The sequence below is a fragment of the Diabrotica undecimpunctata genome, chromosome 4, assembly GCF_040954645.1.
Source record: "Diabrotica undecimpunctata isolate CICGRU chromosome 4, icDiaUnde3, whole genome shotgun sequence".
Classification (NCBI taxonomy): Eukaryota; Metazoa; Arthropoda; class Insecta; order Coleoptera; family Chrysomelidae; genus Diabrotica; species Diabrotica undecimpunctata.
Window position 1 is genome coordinate 86167618 of NC_092806.1, and position 16165 is coordinate 86183782.

Here is a 16165-nt window from a genome sequence, read left to right on the forward strand (position 1 = left end):
GCAGGATTTGCCTGAGGATGTCTGATACTTGTAAAAGGAATGTTGATTCCCCTTTTCTTACAAAATGCCCGAAATTTTTGGTTGTTAAAATATGTAGCATTATCTATTATGCAATTTCTAAATGGTCCTATTTCTTCGAAAAATTGATTAATATATAATTTCAATGTTTTAACATTTGTTCTGGAGCAGGGATATAGTTTAATAAATTTTGTATACAAATCAACTATCACTAGTATATGCTTTTTTCCTGTTGGACTTGGAACTAAATTTGAGATGAAATCCATGGAAACTGTATTTAGTTTTTCATATACAACATTAGATCTATATGTGTTCTGGTTTTTGAAATTCTTTTCTTTGTTTATTTGACATATTTGGCATTGGGTAGTAATTTCTTTTGCTATACTTATGTCATTCTTTGCAAAATAATTGTCCCTAAATAGCATCTATAGTTTTCTTGAACCAATATGCATGTAATTGTTATGTAAATTTTTCAATATTTTCCTTGCCAAAGTTGTAGTTATTACATATACTTCTATGCCAATTATTATTTTTTAATAAACTCCATCTTTCTTAAGGACTTTTTGTGTTTCACTCAAATTGATCTGATCTCTTATAATTTCTTCTTTAGAATATAATCCAGTACTTTCTACTAATTGATTTAATCCAATTTTTATTGTTCGCTGCCCTTTTTGTGATGTATTTTCTAACCTTGATAAAGCATCTGCCACTATATTGGATTTTCCAGAAATGTATTTGATTTCAAATGAGTATTCACTCAATATTAGACTCCACCGATGTATTCTACTGTTTCCATATTTGTTATTTAATATAGATGTTAAAGCTTGGTGATCTGTTTCTATAGTAAATTCATTACCCAACAAATAAAATCTTAATTTTGTGACACAGTGTATGATACTTGCTAGTTCTAATTCTGAAACTGAGTAACCCTTTTCATGTGGCTTTGTAATTCTTGAAATGAATTGTATTGGGTATTCGACCCGATCATGTATTTGTAATAATACCCCTGATAATCTCTCTATGGATGCATCTGTTCTTAATATGAATGGCTGTGTGTAGTCAGGATAGTATATTTTTAAATTTGACAGAAAAATGTTTTTAATTTCTTGGAATGCTAGTTCTCTTCTCTGATCCCATCTCCATTTTACACATTTTCTCAGTAGTTCAAGTAATGGAATTTCTTTTATACTTAGATCTGGTATCATCCTTTTATAATAATTAATTATTCCAATAAATCCTCTTAAAGTTCTTAAATTGTGTGGTGTTTTATATTCCTGAATGACCTGTGTCCGTTCTGGATCCATTTCGATTCCCGTAGTGTTAAGTTTATAACCTAGATATATTACTTCTTTTTGAAAAAATGTACATTTTTCTTGATTTATTTTTAGTCCAGCTTTGTCTAATCTGTTGATTATAATTTTTAGGTGTTTCTCATGATCTTCAGCCGTTTTAGAAAAAATTAATATATCATCAATGTAGTGAATTACAAAATGTTCATATTGATCCAAAATATCATGAAGACATCTACATAGAGCACTACAAGATGATTGAAGTCCAAATGGTACTACTTTGAATTGATATACTACTCCATCTATCTGAAATCCCGTATACTGTCTACTTTTTCTTTCTAGAGGTATTAACCAGAAACTTTGCTGTAAATCGATTTTAGTGAAAAATTACATTCCTGTAATTCTTCCTAGTATTCCATCTATACTCATTGGTGCTTCAAATTGCTTTTCAGTAATCTTGTTAATATTCCTTGCATTCAAACATAACCTGATTTCACCTGATCTTTTACGTACTACTACTATAGGGTTTATAAAACGTGTGTCTGCCTTCTCAATGATTCCATCTTTTAACATATTATTAATCGTTATGTTTACTTCTTCTCTATATTTATATGGTATTGGGTATGATTTTGTTTTAAAATCTTTTTCTTCTTTAACTTTTATACTATGGATATAATTTTGTGCAATTCTATTTGCTTTATTGACAAGTCCCTTGTGTTGCTGCAATATGGAAACGACTATTGATTTATATTCTTCAGGGCAATTAACTTTTATCACATCTTCTTCTTTACAAATAAAATTATTCTTCATTATGTACTCATTATTCCTTGCTTCCAATTTTACGCACTCCACCTCGTAGGCATCCATCTGCTTAAAATTTCCATTCCTTAAACATTCACTACAATTATTCTTTACATTCTTTTGGGACATTTCCCTATCATCAAAATACATTTCTTCTTCATAAACATCATTATTTTCTTTTAATAATATCCTATCAACTCTTATTCCTTCTTCCACCTCATCTTTCTGCATAAATTTAATTATTTGCCCTTCCAAAGTTACCATTTTTTCTTCAAAATCTATCTTTACTTTCTTCTTTTCCAATTCATCATTTCCCATTAATATATCAACACATAAATCCTTGACAACAAATCCTTGCATATTAATTTCTTTATTAAGAATATTAATTTTAAAATTGGCTAGTTTATCAATTTCACCCAACTTCTTATTATTTGCACCAACAATTTTAATTTTTGGAATCTTTATTATATCTGATAGTTTTAATGTATTAAAAATAAAATTCTCCGAGACTAAAGTACTTTCTGAACCAGTATCTATCATAATCTTAATCATTTTATTTTTGGCCAAAGCATTTATATAAATTAAATTAATAGATTCAATAATTTTATCTTCATCTAAAGAAATAAATTCAGAAGGTTTTTCATAATAGCAATGGCCCAACTTGTAATTCAGAAAGTTTACTGAACAAAATTTTGATTGTTAGAATTGTCAGATTGTATCTGACCACTTGGATCTGATGTCCTATGTCTTTCCCTACTATGACTTCTACTCACATTTTCTTGCCTTGTACTATTTCGTTCCCTGTCTTCGCAGCTTCTATTCCTTCGTACACAATTTACCTGTCTGTTGTAATTAGGTCGTTCTGTATTTCTTCTATTGTTAAAATTTTGTCTATCCCAGATTTAGCCATACGGCTCACACTCCCTCTAAGGGGAAAATTCACTCATCCCAGATACCTACGGTATCAAAAGGATTGAGCTCTGGTGGGACTCTTTCCATGTTATCGAGTCCTAGGTGACTTGGTATGTCGGTGTATCTCCCAAAAATTTTCGTACGCATCTGGACGTCGAAAGTAACACAGCTTTCTGCATAATCTTATATAGATGTTAGTTTAGACCCAGCTTTTTTATGTTTTCTAGGAGGCTCTTCGGGATGACTCCAGTGGTAGAAAGAATAATGGGTATCGTCTGGGTACTTTCCATTCTCCATTGTCTCCTGATTTGTATTTCTAGATCTCTGTACTTGGCGATCTTTTCGTTGTATTTAACACGTAAATTATTGGTGTTGGGTATCGCCACATCAATAAGTGTTGTTTGCCTAGTAATTTTATTAACTAGTATGAGATCGGGTCTATTATGGGCCACTGGTTGGTCTGTAAGCACAGTGCGGTCCCAGTATAGCTTGTAGTTGTCATTTTCAAGCATTCTATCAGGGACGTATTGATAATAAGGAAGATGGTCGGTTTGGAGAAGTCCCAGCTTGTCAGCTAGTTCTTGGTGGATAATCTTTCCTACTGAGTCATGGTGTTCTTTATAATCAGTACCGACAAATGCCTGGCAGCCACCGGTAAGATGTTGGATGGTTTCTTGGGCTTGGCATCCATATCGGCATTTGTCATTTTGGACTTGAGGATCTTTAACAATATATTTCAGGTAATTTTTATTTGGAATAACCTAATCCTGAATGGCAAGTAGGAAACCCTCAGTCTCGGGAAACATCTTTCCTGATGTCATACAATAGTTCGACGCTGTATTGTCGACATATTCTTGGCTGATCTCATTGAGATGTCGCCCATGCAGAGGTTTACTCATCCAGGTGCGCATTTTGTCTTCTTTAGTCAGGTGGTTTATGCGCATTTCTTGTTCCCTCAGTTTAAGCTGCGTCGTATCATCTACTGCGCAAATTGCTCGATGTAAAGTAGATGTCTCAGCCTGTACCTGAAAATAAGTTCTTAAATTAGCAATTTGTTTATCCAATTGCTCACCTATATCCATAAGTCCTCTTCCCCCTTGATACCGCGGTAATGTTGTTCTCTCTACTGCACTGCGTGGGTGATGTTTTTGCGCCTTTGTGAGAAGTGTTCTTACTTTCCGCTGAAGACCCTCTATATCTGTTTTTGACCACTTTATAATACCAAATGAGTAGCTTAGCGCGGAACAGGCGTACGTATTTAATGCCTTAAACAAATTTTTACTATTAAGATATGACCGATTTAGTTGTCTTACTCTTCGTACGAACTCCGAAGTTAGTTCAGTTTTCATTTGTTTATGGTCAATTTTCCGCGCTTGTTTTACTCCGAGATATTTGTACATATCATTTTCACCCATTGCCTCGATGTTTTGGCCATCTTGCATATCGAAACCTCCGGGCTGAATCTTTCCTCTGACTATATTTAGTATACGGCACTTGTCTAGTCCAAAATTCATACTGATATCATTTGAGAAATTTTCTACAGTTTTTAGCATCTCATCTAGGTGGTTTCGAGTGGAAGCCATTAATTTTAAATCATCCATATACAACAGATGATTAAGCTTCGCTACAACAGTGTTGTTATTTTTGATGCTAAAACCTGAGTCAGTAGAGTTCAGCAGCTGAGATAGTGGGTTCATTGCTAGGCAGAACCAAAGTGGACTCAACGAGTCCCCCTGGAAAAGCCCCCGGTTAATAGGGATATTTTCAGTTTCGATATTAATTTCACCCGGTATTTGAAGGTGAATTTTAGTCTTCCACTCTGCCATTATATTTTTCAAAATGGTCACGAGATTATCATCGACTTTATATATTTTCAATATATCTATAAGCCATTCATGCGGCACTGAATCAAAAGCCTTCTTGTAGTCAATGAAGGCAGTAAAAAGGTTTCTTTTTTTGGTGTATGCCTGGTTAGAAATGACTGAGTCGATAATAAGTTGTTCTTTGCAGCCCATGGAGATAGCGCATCCTTTCTGTTGAGGCTCTATGATATTGTTCAGAGCACAATGTTGGTAGATACGCCGGGCCACACAGGATGTGACCAATTTGTACAAAGTTGGAAGACAAGTAATTGGGCGGTACTTTGCTGGATCTTGGGTATTACTTTATTGTCTATTATTATTAGTATTATTATTAAAATTATAACTGGTATTGTTATTAGGATTCTGTCTATTTTGATTATTGTTATTATTGTTAAAATTTTGTAAATTATCACCATATCTAGTATTATTGTATGATTGTCTATATTGTTGATAATTATTCTTATTATATTGAAAGTTATAATTGTTTTTTCTGTTATTATTATTTATCCTAATATCATTGTTATCATTATTACTTGCCATATTACCTCTTTGTATTCTTTGAATAAAATTAATAAAACTCTCTATTGTTTGAATATTTTGTACAGTTACTGTTTGCACAACATCAGCATCAAAATGTCTAGATACATTTAAGACTGTTCCATCCTCTCTAAGTGGTGGTTCTAAATATTTTGCAACTGTTATCAGTTTCAATGCATAATCTACCATATTTGATTTTAAATTATGATTATACTTTCCAAAATATAGAATTTCTCTAAACTTGGCTTGCTCTAGTTCACCCCAATAATAATTTAAAAATTTATTTTCAAATGTTTGAAAATTATCTAAATCATTTTCAATACTAGCAAACCAAGTTGCTGCATTGTCATTTAATGTCATTCTAATATAATCTTTAATATCATTAATATTATTCACTAATCTTAATTTATGTTTTAAACTATTTATGTATACTCTAGGATGCAAATTTTTTATATTACCAGAGAATTTAATCCCAGTCTCATTTGTTAAATTTAAGTAAGGTCTCCCTATGTCTCTCATTTGTGAAATATCATCTATTCTCTGTTCCACATTTCTTATTTGATTATTATTTATTTGGATATTTTGTTGTATATCGTCTAATTTTTCTTCTGTGTTTCTCCTGTCTTCGTTAATTTTTACTTCTAAGTTACATTCCTGCAACTCTAATTTCTGTTCTATATCTATCTTATTATCTTGAATAATCCTATTTACTACTGTCCTTTCATTTTCTATCCTTTTCTTGTAGTCATGCCGTATATTTTTTATTTCATTTGCTACTTTTTTCTCTGCAGCTTCAAGTTTTTTATCCATTTGTTTTTAAACAAACTAGCCAGAAACAAATCACCCGGAATAGATAATCTCCCAGCGGAATTATATAAAGAAGGTGGCCACGATATCATAATAGCCCTACAGCAGCTTATAAAAGAAATATGGATACAGAAGTCCCTTCCCAATGATTGGAATATTGGAATACTTTGCACCATACACAAAAAGGGTGATATCTTTGAATGCTCTAACTATCGAGGAATTACGCTCCTAAATGCAGCGTATAAAATATTCTCCAATATACTATGCCATCGTATGGCACCATATGCAGAGCGAATAATAGGACAATACCAGGCTGGTTTCAGAGGTGGTAAATCAACAATTCATCAGATTTCAACCCTAAGACAAATTCTAGAGAAAACACTGGAATACGGTGTAGACACGCACCACATATTTATAGACTACAAGGCAGCCTACGACTCTGTAAATAGAAGAGAATTGTTTAGAGCAATGATAGACCTAGGAGTACCAAATCAGTTGGTAAGTTTAACCAAACTAACCCTTGAAAAAGTTGAATGCAAAGTACGAATCCAGGGGGAACTCTCTGAACCTTTTAAAACAAAGAACGGGCTACGTCAGGGAGACCCACTCTCCTGTATACTATTCAATCTAGCTCTGGAAAAAGTAATACGTACGTCACAAATCACAACTACCGGTTCAATATATAACAAATCTGTGCAAATCTTAGCATATGCTGATGATATCAATATTGTTGGGAGAACGGAAAACGCAGCACGAGAGGCGTACGTAGCATTAAAGGAAGCGGCTACAAAAATGGGTTTAATAATAAACACCAACAAAACAAAATACATGAAAATAGGTACGCAACCACAAACACTACGGCCACTTGTTATAGAAAATGACGTCATCGAAGCAGTTAACGAATTTGTATACCTGGGAACGCTCGTCAATACTGAAAATGACACTACCGCAGAGATAAACCGCAGAATTTGCACGGCTAATAGATGCTATTTTGGGCTTAATCTCCTTTTTAAATCTACAGTTATATCAAGAAATACAAAAGTAAAACTCTACAAAACAATAATACGCCCAGTCCTAACATATGGTTCAGAAACCTGGACTTTAACAAAAAGCAATGAAAACATGTTAGGATGTTTCGAAAGAAAAATACTAAGGCGCATCTATGGAGCGGTAAATGAAAATGGTGTCTGGAGAAGACGATACAACTTCGAACTCTATAGGATATACCAGGAACCAGATATCGTAAAACACATAAAGATAGGACGTCTGAGGTGGGTAGGCCATGTAATGCGGATGGAGCAAACCGACCCAGCTAGAAAAACGCTCCTTGATAGACCTATTGGTCAAAGAAGAAGAGGAAGACCCAGAACAAGATTCCTAGATAACATAGACCAAGATATGAGAAATATGGAAATACGTGCTTGGCGGAGGAAGGCGATGGATAGGGACGACTGGAGAAAAATTCTTGGGGAGGCTAGGACCCACACAGGGTTGTAAAGCCAAAATGATGATGAATATAAAAAATTTGCATCCTAGAGTATACATAAATAGTTTAAAACATAAATTAAGATTAGTGAATAATATTAATGATATTAAAGATTATATTAGAATGACATTAAATGACAATGCAGCAACTTGGTTTGCTAGTATTGAAAATGATTTAGATAATTTTCAAACATTTGAAAATAAATTTTTAAATTATTATTGGGGTGAACTAGAGCAAGCCAAGTTTAGAGAAATTCTATATTTTGGAAAGTATAATCATAATTTAAAATCAAATATGGTAGATTATGCATTGAAACTGATAACAGTTGCAAAATATTTAGAACCACCACTTAGAGAGGATGGAACAGTCTTAAATGTATCTAGACATTTTGATGCTGATGTTGTGCAAACAGTAACTGTACAAAATATTCAAACAATAGAGAGTTTTATTAATTTTATTCAAAGAATACAAAGAGGTAATATTGTTGCCGAGAGGGGGCATTTGGGCCTGTAGGACCCATCGCCGGCTCTTCGGGCTTCTTCCTATCCCCGGAATTGGATCGGGTATTCACATTCTTTGGTTTGTCGCTGGTAGAAAGGTTAAATACCACCGCTGTTATAAATAACAGTTCCAGTGACAAATATCTGTTATAGGTAACGGTTCCAAGGAACAGTTACAAAGTAACAGAGCAAAAATGGAAAACAGATAGGTAAAAATAATCTAAGTATTTAGACTTACGGAAGGAATAACTTAGTAAACAAGTAAATTAATATAATGCAAAGAAAAATGTTTCTAAGTGTTTCTTGACTTACGGAAGAAACAACTTAGGACAGAAATATAGATAAATGAAATATGTAAATGTGAGAGTAAAATATGGAAATATTTATAAGTGTTTCTTGTCTTACGGAAGAAACGACTTAGAACAGAAAATAAACAAGAGAATCAAATATAGTAAAATAGATGCACAAATATTTATAAGTGTTTCTTGGCTTACGGAAGAAACGACTTATAATAGAAAATAAGAAAAATCAAATATAGAAAAGATGTGAAAATATTGCTAAGTGTTTCTTGACTTACGGAAGAAACAGCTTAGCAAAAAATGGAAAAATGAAATAGACAAATATATAAGTATTTTCTTAACTTACGGAAGAAAATATCTTAGATAAAATATCAGAAATAATAATGCGATATGAAAATATTTCTAAGGGTTCTTTTGACTTACCGGAAAAGAACGACTTAGACACACAATAAAATAACAAGTCAGATATCAGAGAAATACTTCTAAGAGCTCTTTGACTTACCGAAAAGAACTACTTAGATACAAAGTACAAAATAAAATATATAAAATAGAAAAAGCAAGATAAATATATCTAAGTATTCTTAACTTACGGAAAAACAACTTAGACACAAAATACAAGAAAAATAAACAATTAAAATATTCAAATAAAATATCAAACAATCAGTACATGAACAAATATAGATTAATGTAATATTCTAACCTGAAAAGGTCTGAATATATAATAATGCTAAAATAAAAAAAAAAGGTATATAGGAAATCAGAAATAAAACAATAACTTAGTTGGAACAATAATAGCACCGTCTAGGTACTATAGTAGAAGAGGCAAGCTCGACTGATCGATGAGAGAAAATCTACCTGTTTTATGTAAAACAAATCCTTTGTTTTACGTAGCGAAAGTGGAATATCCCTGCATCGAATCAATTAGAAATTTGGATTTGGCCAAACTTGGAATTCCCAAGTATTTTGACCGATATCCAAATTCCTTGATGCGTCCGGCACGGCTGTCAGCTCCCGGCTGACACGCCTCCGGAGGACAATATGGCAAGTAATAATGATAACAATGATATTAGGATAAATAATAATAACAGAAAAAACAATTATAACTTTCAATATAATAAGAATAATTATCAACAATATAGACAATCATACAATAATACTAGATATGGTGACAATTTACAAAATTTTAACAATAATAACAATAATCAAAATAGACAAAATCCTAATAACAATACTAGTTATAATAGACAAAATTTTAATAACAATACTAATTATAATAGACAAGATTTTAACAATAGAAGAAATACAGAACGACCTAATTACAACAGACAGGTAAATTGTGTACGAAGGAATAGAAGCTGCGAAGACAGGGAATGAAATAGTACAAGGCAAGAAAATGTGAGTAGAAGTCATAGTAGGGAAAGACATAGGACATCAGATCCAAGTGGTCAGATACAATCTGACAATTCTAACAATCAAAATTTTGTTCAGTAAACTTTCTGAATTACAAGTTAGGCCATTGCTATTATGAAAAACCTTCTGAATTTATTTCTTTAGATGAAGATAAAATTATTGAATATATTAATTTAATTTATATAAATGCTTTGGCCAAAAATAAAATGATTAAAATTATGATAGATACTGGTTCAGAAAGTACTTTAGTCTCGGAGAATTTTATTTTTAATACATTAAAACTATCAGATATAATAAAGATTCCAAAAATTAAAATTGTTGGTGCAAATAATAAGAAGTTGGGTGAAATTGATAAACTAGCCAATTTTAAAATTAATATTCTTAATAAAGAAATTAATATGAAAGGATTTATTGTCAAGGATTTATGTGTTGATATATTAATGGGAAATGACGAATTGGAAAAGAAGAAAGTAAAGATAGATTTTGAAGAAAAAATAGTAACTTTGGAAGGGCAAATAATTAAATTTATGCAGAAAGATAAGGTGGAAGAAGGAATAAGAGTTGATAGGATATTATTAAAAGAAAATAATGATGTTCATGAAGAAGAAATGTATTTTGATGATAGGGAAATGTCCCAAAAGAATGTAAAGAAGAATTGTAGTGAATATTTAAGGAATGAAAATTTTAAGCAGATGGGTGCCTACGAGGTGAAGTGCGTAAAATTGGAAGCAAGGAATAATGAGTACATAATGAAGAATAATTTTATTTGTAAAGAAGAAGATGTGATAAAAGTTAATTGCCCTGAAGAATATAAATCAATAGTCGTTTCCATATTGCAGCAACACAAGGGACTTGTCAATAAAGAAAATAGAATTGCACAAAATTATATCCATAGTATAAAAGTTAAAGAAGAAAAAGATTTTAAAACAAAATCATACCAAATACCATATAAATACAGAGAAGAAATAAACAGAACGATTAATAATATGTTAGAAGATGGAATCATTGAGAAGGCAGATACACGTTTCATAAACCCTATAGTAGTAGTACGTAAAAGATCAGGTGAAATCAGGTTATGTTTGGATGCAAGGAAGATTAACAAGATCACTGAAAAGCAATTTGAAGCACCAATGAGTATAGATGGAATACTAGGAAGAATTACAGGAATGTCATTTTTCACTAAAATCGATTTACAACATAGTTTCTGGTTAATACCTCTAGAAAGAAAAAGTAGACAGTATACGGGATTTCAGATAGATGGAGTAGTATATCAATTCAAAGTAGTACCATTTGGACTTCAATCATCTTGTAGTGCTCTATGTAGATGTCTTCATGATATTCTGGATCAATATGAACATTTTGTAATTCACTACATTGATGATATATTAATTTTTTCTAAAACGGCTGAAGATCATGAGAAACACCTAAAAATTATAATCAACAGATTAGACAAAGTTGGACTAAAAATAAATCAAGAAAAATGTACATTTTTTCAAAAAGAAGTAATATATCTAGGTTATAAACTTAACACTAAGGGAATCGAAATGGATCCAGAATGGACACAGGTCATTCAGGAATATAAAACACCACACAATTTAAGAACTTTAAGAGGATTCATTGGAATAATTAATTATTATAAAAGGATGATACCAGATCTAAGTAGAAAAGAAATTCCATTACTTGAACTGCTGAGGAAAGGTGTAAAATGGAGATGGGATCAGAGAAGAGAACTAGCATTCCAAGAAATTAAAAACATTTTTCTGTCAAATTTAAAAATATACTATCCTGACTACACACAGCCATTCATATTAAGAACAGATGCATCCATAGAGAGATTATCAGGGGTATTATTACAAATACATGATGGGGTCGAATACCCAATACAGTTCATTTCAAGAATTACAAAGCCACATGAAAAGGGTTACTCAGTTTCAGAATTAGAACTAGCAAGTATAATACACTGTGTCACAAAATTAAGATTTTATATCACCAAGCTTTAACATCTATATTAAATAACAAATATGGAAACAGTCGCATACATCGGTGGAGTCTAATACTTAGTGAATACTGCTTTAAAATCCAATACATTTCTGGAAAATCCAACATAGTGGCAGATGTTTAATCAAGGTTAGAAAATACATCACAAAAAGGGCAACGAACAATAAAAATTGGATTAAATCAGTTAGTAGAAAGCACTGGATTATATTCCAAAGAAGAAATTATAAGAGATCAGATCAATTTGAGTGAAAAACAAAAAGTCCTTAAGAAAGATGGAGTTTATTAAAAAATAATAAATGGCATAGAAGTATATGTAATAACTACAACTTTGGCAAGAAAAATATTGAAAAATTTACATAACAATTACATGCATATTGGTTCAAGAAAACTATAGATGCTATTTAGGGACAATTATTTTGCAAAGAATGACATAAGTATAGCAAAAGAAATTACTACCCAATGCCAAATATGTCAAATAAACAAAGAAAAGAATTTCAAAAACCAGAACACATATAGATCTAATGTTGTATATGAAAAACTAAATACAGTTTCCATGGATTTCATCTCAAATTTAGTTCCAAGTCCAACAGGAAAAAAGCATATACTAGTGATAGTTGATTTGTATACAAAATTTATTAAACTATATTCCTGCTCCAGAACAAATGTTAAAACATTGAAATTATATATTAATCAATTTTTCGAAGAAATAGGACCATTTAGAAATTGCATAATAGATAATGCTACATATTTTAACAACCAAAAATTTCGGGCATTTTGTAAGAAAAAGGGAATCAACATTCATTTTACAAGTATCAGACATCCTCAGGCAAATCCTGCAGAAAGATATATTAAAGAAGTTATAAAATATTTAAGGATAATATGTCAAGATCAACATGAAACATGGCAGCAACATATACCACAAGTAGAATATTTTTTAAATAATACACATAATTTAAATACAGAGGAAGTACCAGAATATTTAATGTTTGGCCATGTAGGAAACAGAAAATGGATTAGTGAATATAATCAGGATATGTTAGAACAAGTAATGCAGAAAGTGAATAACCGAATTAGGAGGAAAGCTGAAAAATATATCAGAAGACAAAATCGAAAAATAAAAAAACCAATCACATTTCAAAAAGAAGACCAAGTGTTAATTCGTTCACTTAGAAAGAGTAATGCTGGAGAAAACCGTTGTAAGAAATTACAACCAATGTTTGAAGGTCCATACAGAATTGAAAATCAGAATGGACTAAATAGTTATGTGTTAATAGATGCAGAGAATAGATTAAGAGGCATGTTTCATATCAATGACATTTTTAAATATTATGAAGAGAATGAATAATGTTTTCTATACTTTTAACACTAATAATAACAACACTAACAGCTTACTGATAGATCCATTTCATAGATAGATGGTAGATTTCATTGTTGTGAATAAATTTGACATCATATTTGTTGATTTTATCCATATGGAAATTGTTGGTGCCCTAAAAATCATATTTTGGGGTTAGATACAAAATTGATTCTATAATTGTTTTTCTAAAAATAATATGATAAAGTGTAAAACTTACCAATTCATATAGATGAAAGCTTTTGAATGGAAATAATTCCTAGATTTGTATCCTAATATCCATTGTAAAATGTAAACACACAACACACAAACTTCCATTTGACATGACAGTTTGACATAGACAGACAACAGGGATGTATTTAATAGAACAATTAAAAAATAAATAAATAAATAAGAAATTAAATTAGTTAATTTATTAAATTTACTAAGGTATGTGGATAAGAAAATTAATATTTAAAAAAATAATAAGTAAATTATTTATTTTAAAATTAATTTTTGGGGTATTGAGATGATTGGTGTTTAAAGAAAATAATTTATAAGTTAAATACTAGATAATATTAGATATAAAAAGTATTTGGTTATTTTAATAAGTTATATACTAGAGAATTTTATAAAAATTATTTATATGAGGGTATTCTTAAGAAATTAGCATATAATAAGTGTAAAAAAGTTTTATTTTAATAATTATAATATTTTAAATATATTTAAGTGAGCCATGTGCATAGGCAACCAACTATACACTTAAATGACATTTTAAATAATTATTACGAATATAAAGTAGGGTTATATGTTGTTTAAAATGTGTAGTTTATTAAATTAGAGTGTTTAAGTTACTAATTTAAGTTTATATTCTGATCTGAAAAGCCTAAATGTTGATAAAATTCTCGATAGAAAAGTAAAGATTTCTCTAGAATACAGAATTTAACTTTTGTTTACGGTAGAACGTTCTCGAATATGGTTATGTCTGTAAAATGGACATAACCAGAACATATACTTTTTCGAGAACAATCATATAGAACAATTCGAATATGATTTCTTGGCAGACGATTCTGGAACATGGAAAAAGATATAAATACCCGGTGATTTGGATTCAAAATGGCCAGTCAGTTAGTAAGAAAGTTAGTTAGAAGATAGACACATTTAGTTAGTGAAGTCAATTGTTCAGTAAGTTCAAGATAGTCAGTCAGAAGGTCCAGATGTTCAATATAATAAGTTCAATGAAGATTAAGAAACAGTATAAAGATAATATTATTGAAGATTAAAAATTATGTTATGTAAAAATGGTAATTGGATAATGGAAGGAAGTATTAATTGAAAATTAAAATTATATAATATATTTGGTGATTGGATATTGGTATATGGAAAAGAAGAATAAATATAAGTGCTGTTAAGAAGAAAAATATTTTAAATTGGTGGAAGCTGATGATTGGAAAGAGTAATTTCACAAAAACAAGGATAACCGAGACTGAGAACGAAGACATTGAGTGGGGATTAGAATCTTTATTTTGGAGAACATTTTCATTTAGGCATTCAGTGAAAGAAAGGTACAAAATTTTGTTAATATAATTTAGTTAGTGTCATAATTATTTCAATTTTAAAGATAGTTTGTTTAAATTTTACATTGTCTATATAATTTAATTAGTTTCATAAGAATTTCAATTTAAAGATAGTTTATTTTAAATTTTGCATTCGTTATGTTAGATATATATGTGTATTTTATAATAGATATAATAAAGATAATTTAAAAAAGTGCTTACAAACTAATTCTTTGAGAACCGCGATAAAAACCCTATATATATATATATATATATATATATATATATATATATATATATATATATATATATATATATATATATATATATATATATTATTAAAAAACACTCATTGTTCATCATTCACAAATAACACTTCATAACAATATATATATATATATATATATATATATATATATATATATATATATATATATATATATATCTCGCTTAATCGAATTTTTCACATATTTTCAACTTGAGTTTGTATCGCCAAATTCACAATGTCTAAATTAATTATGTAACAATTTCTTCAATCCAACGACAAATTTAAATGGATGAGTTATTAAAAAAATAAGGCTTGAAGTATGTTTGTTACTTAAGAAACGACATTTAATGCTTAATAATGATAATTTTTTTACAAACTTTATATTGAATATTAATAGTCAAAGAGTCTCTTTTTACTCCTTGATTTTGCAACTTGAATAATTGGAGTAATAATATATTATTAATAGCGTAGTAGTAACAAATATTATGAGCAATTTCATACACTGTCAATTTGTGATGTTTCCAATAGTATTATTTCCGTCAGCCTAATGAGTTTTCTAGCAATAAAAAGAATTCACTAAAATTCGTATAATTTAATTAAAACATTCTCAGCCACAAAAATTTAAGTGTAACACAAAATGATTTTAAAATTAATTTTCAATCATGATATCCTGATATAGAGGTAAGAGATGTTCTTTAAATATAGAACTGCACATCCCGTGTGTAATTTTTAAAATGTCTTTTGCCTTTTTTAAATGGGACAGAGCATCTGCGCAACAATCTTGATGTAGCAATAATTTTGCGAGTTTTAAATGCAGTAAACCTATCATTGGATGAACATTGCCATAATATTCACTAAAATAAAATAAAATTTCATTAAAAGCATTATAAATATTGAAATTACAGTAATACATAAATATAATAACATAAAATATCGATAATAATCCTCAAAAATTCTAAATATTGACAAACAGTAGAGATTGACCAACAGTATTGAAGATGAAAAATTACAAAGACATGCAAGATTAGAACCGCACATAAGAAATTAAACAATTGAGTTTAACACTAAACATCACTAACACATCCACAA

General features: G+C 30.1%; 1 protein-coding gene across 5 annotated transcripts in view; it reads right to left on the minus strand.

The window, feature by feature from the left end:
• Smyd3 (SET and MYND domain containing, class 3) overlaps nt 1-16165 on the minus strand; it is a 378835-nt gene that overhangs the window by 34164 nt on the left and 328506 nt on the right. For 2 of the 5 annotated variants that reach the window (XM_072529871.1, XM_072529870.1), the window contains one exon: nt 15654-15930. The exons of 1 other annotated variant lie outside the window; for it this stretch is intronic. In XM_072529871.1, coding sequence (XP_072385972.1) covers nt 15726-15930 — 205 coding nt within the window. In that variant the 3' untranslated portion in view covers nt 15654-15725. Of the gene's footprint in view, nt 1-15653; nt 15931-16165 lie in introns of those variants that run through there. 2 more of the 5 variants (XR_011950715.1, XR_011950716.1) reach the window with 2 other exon arrangements.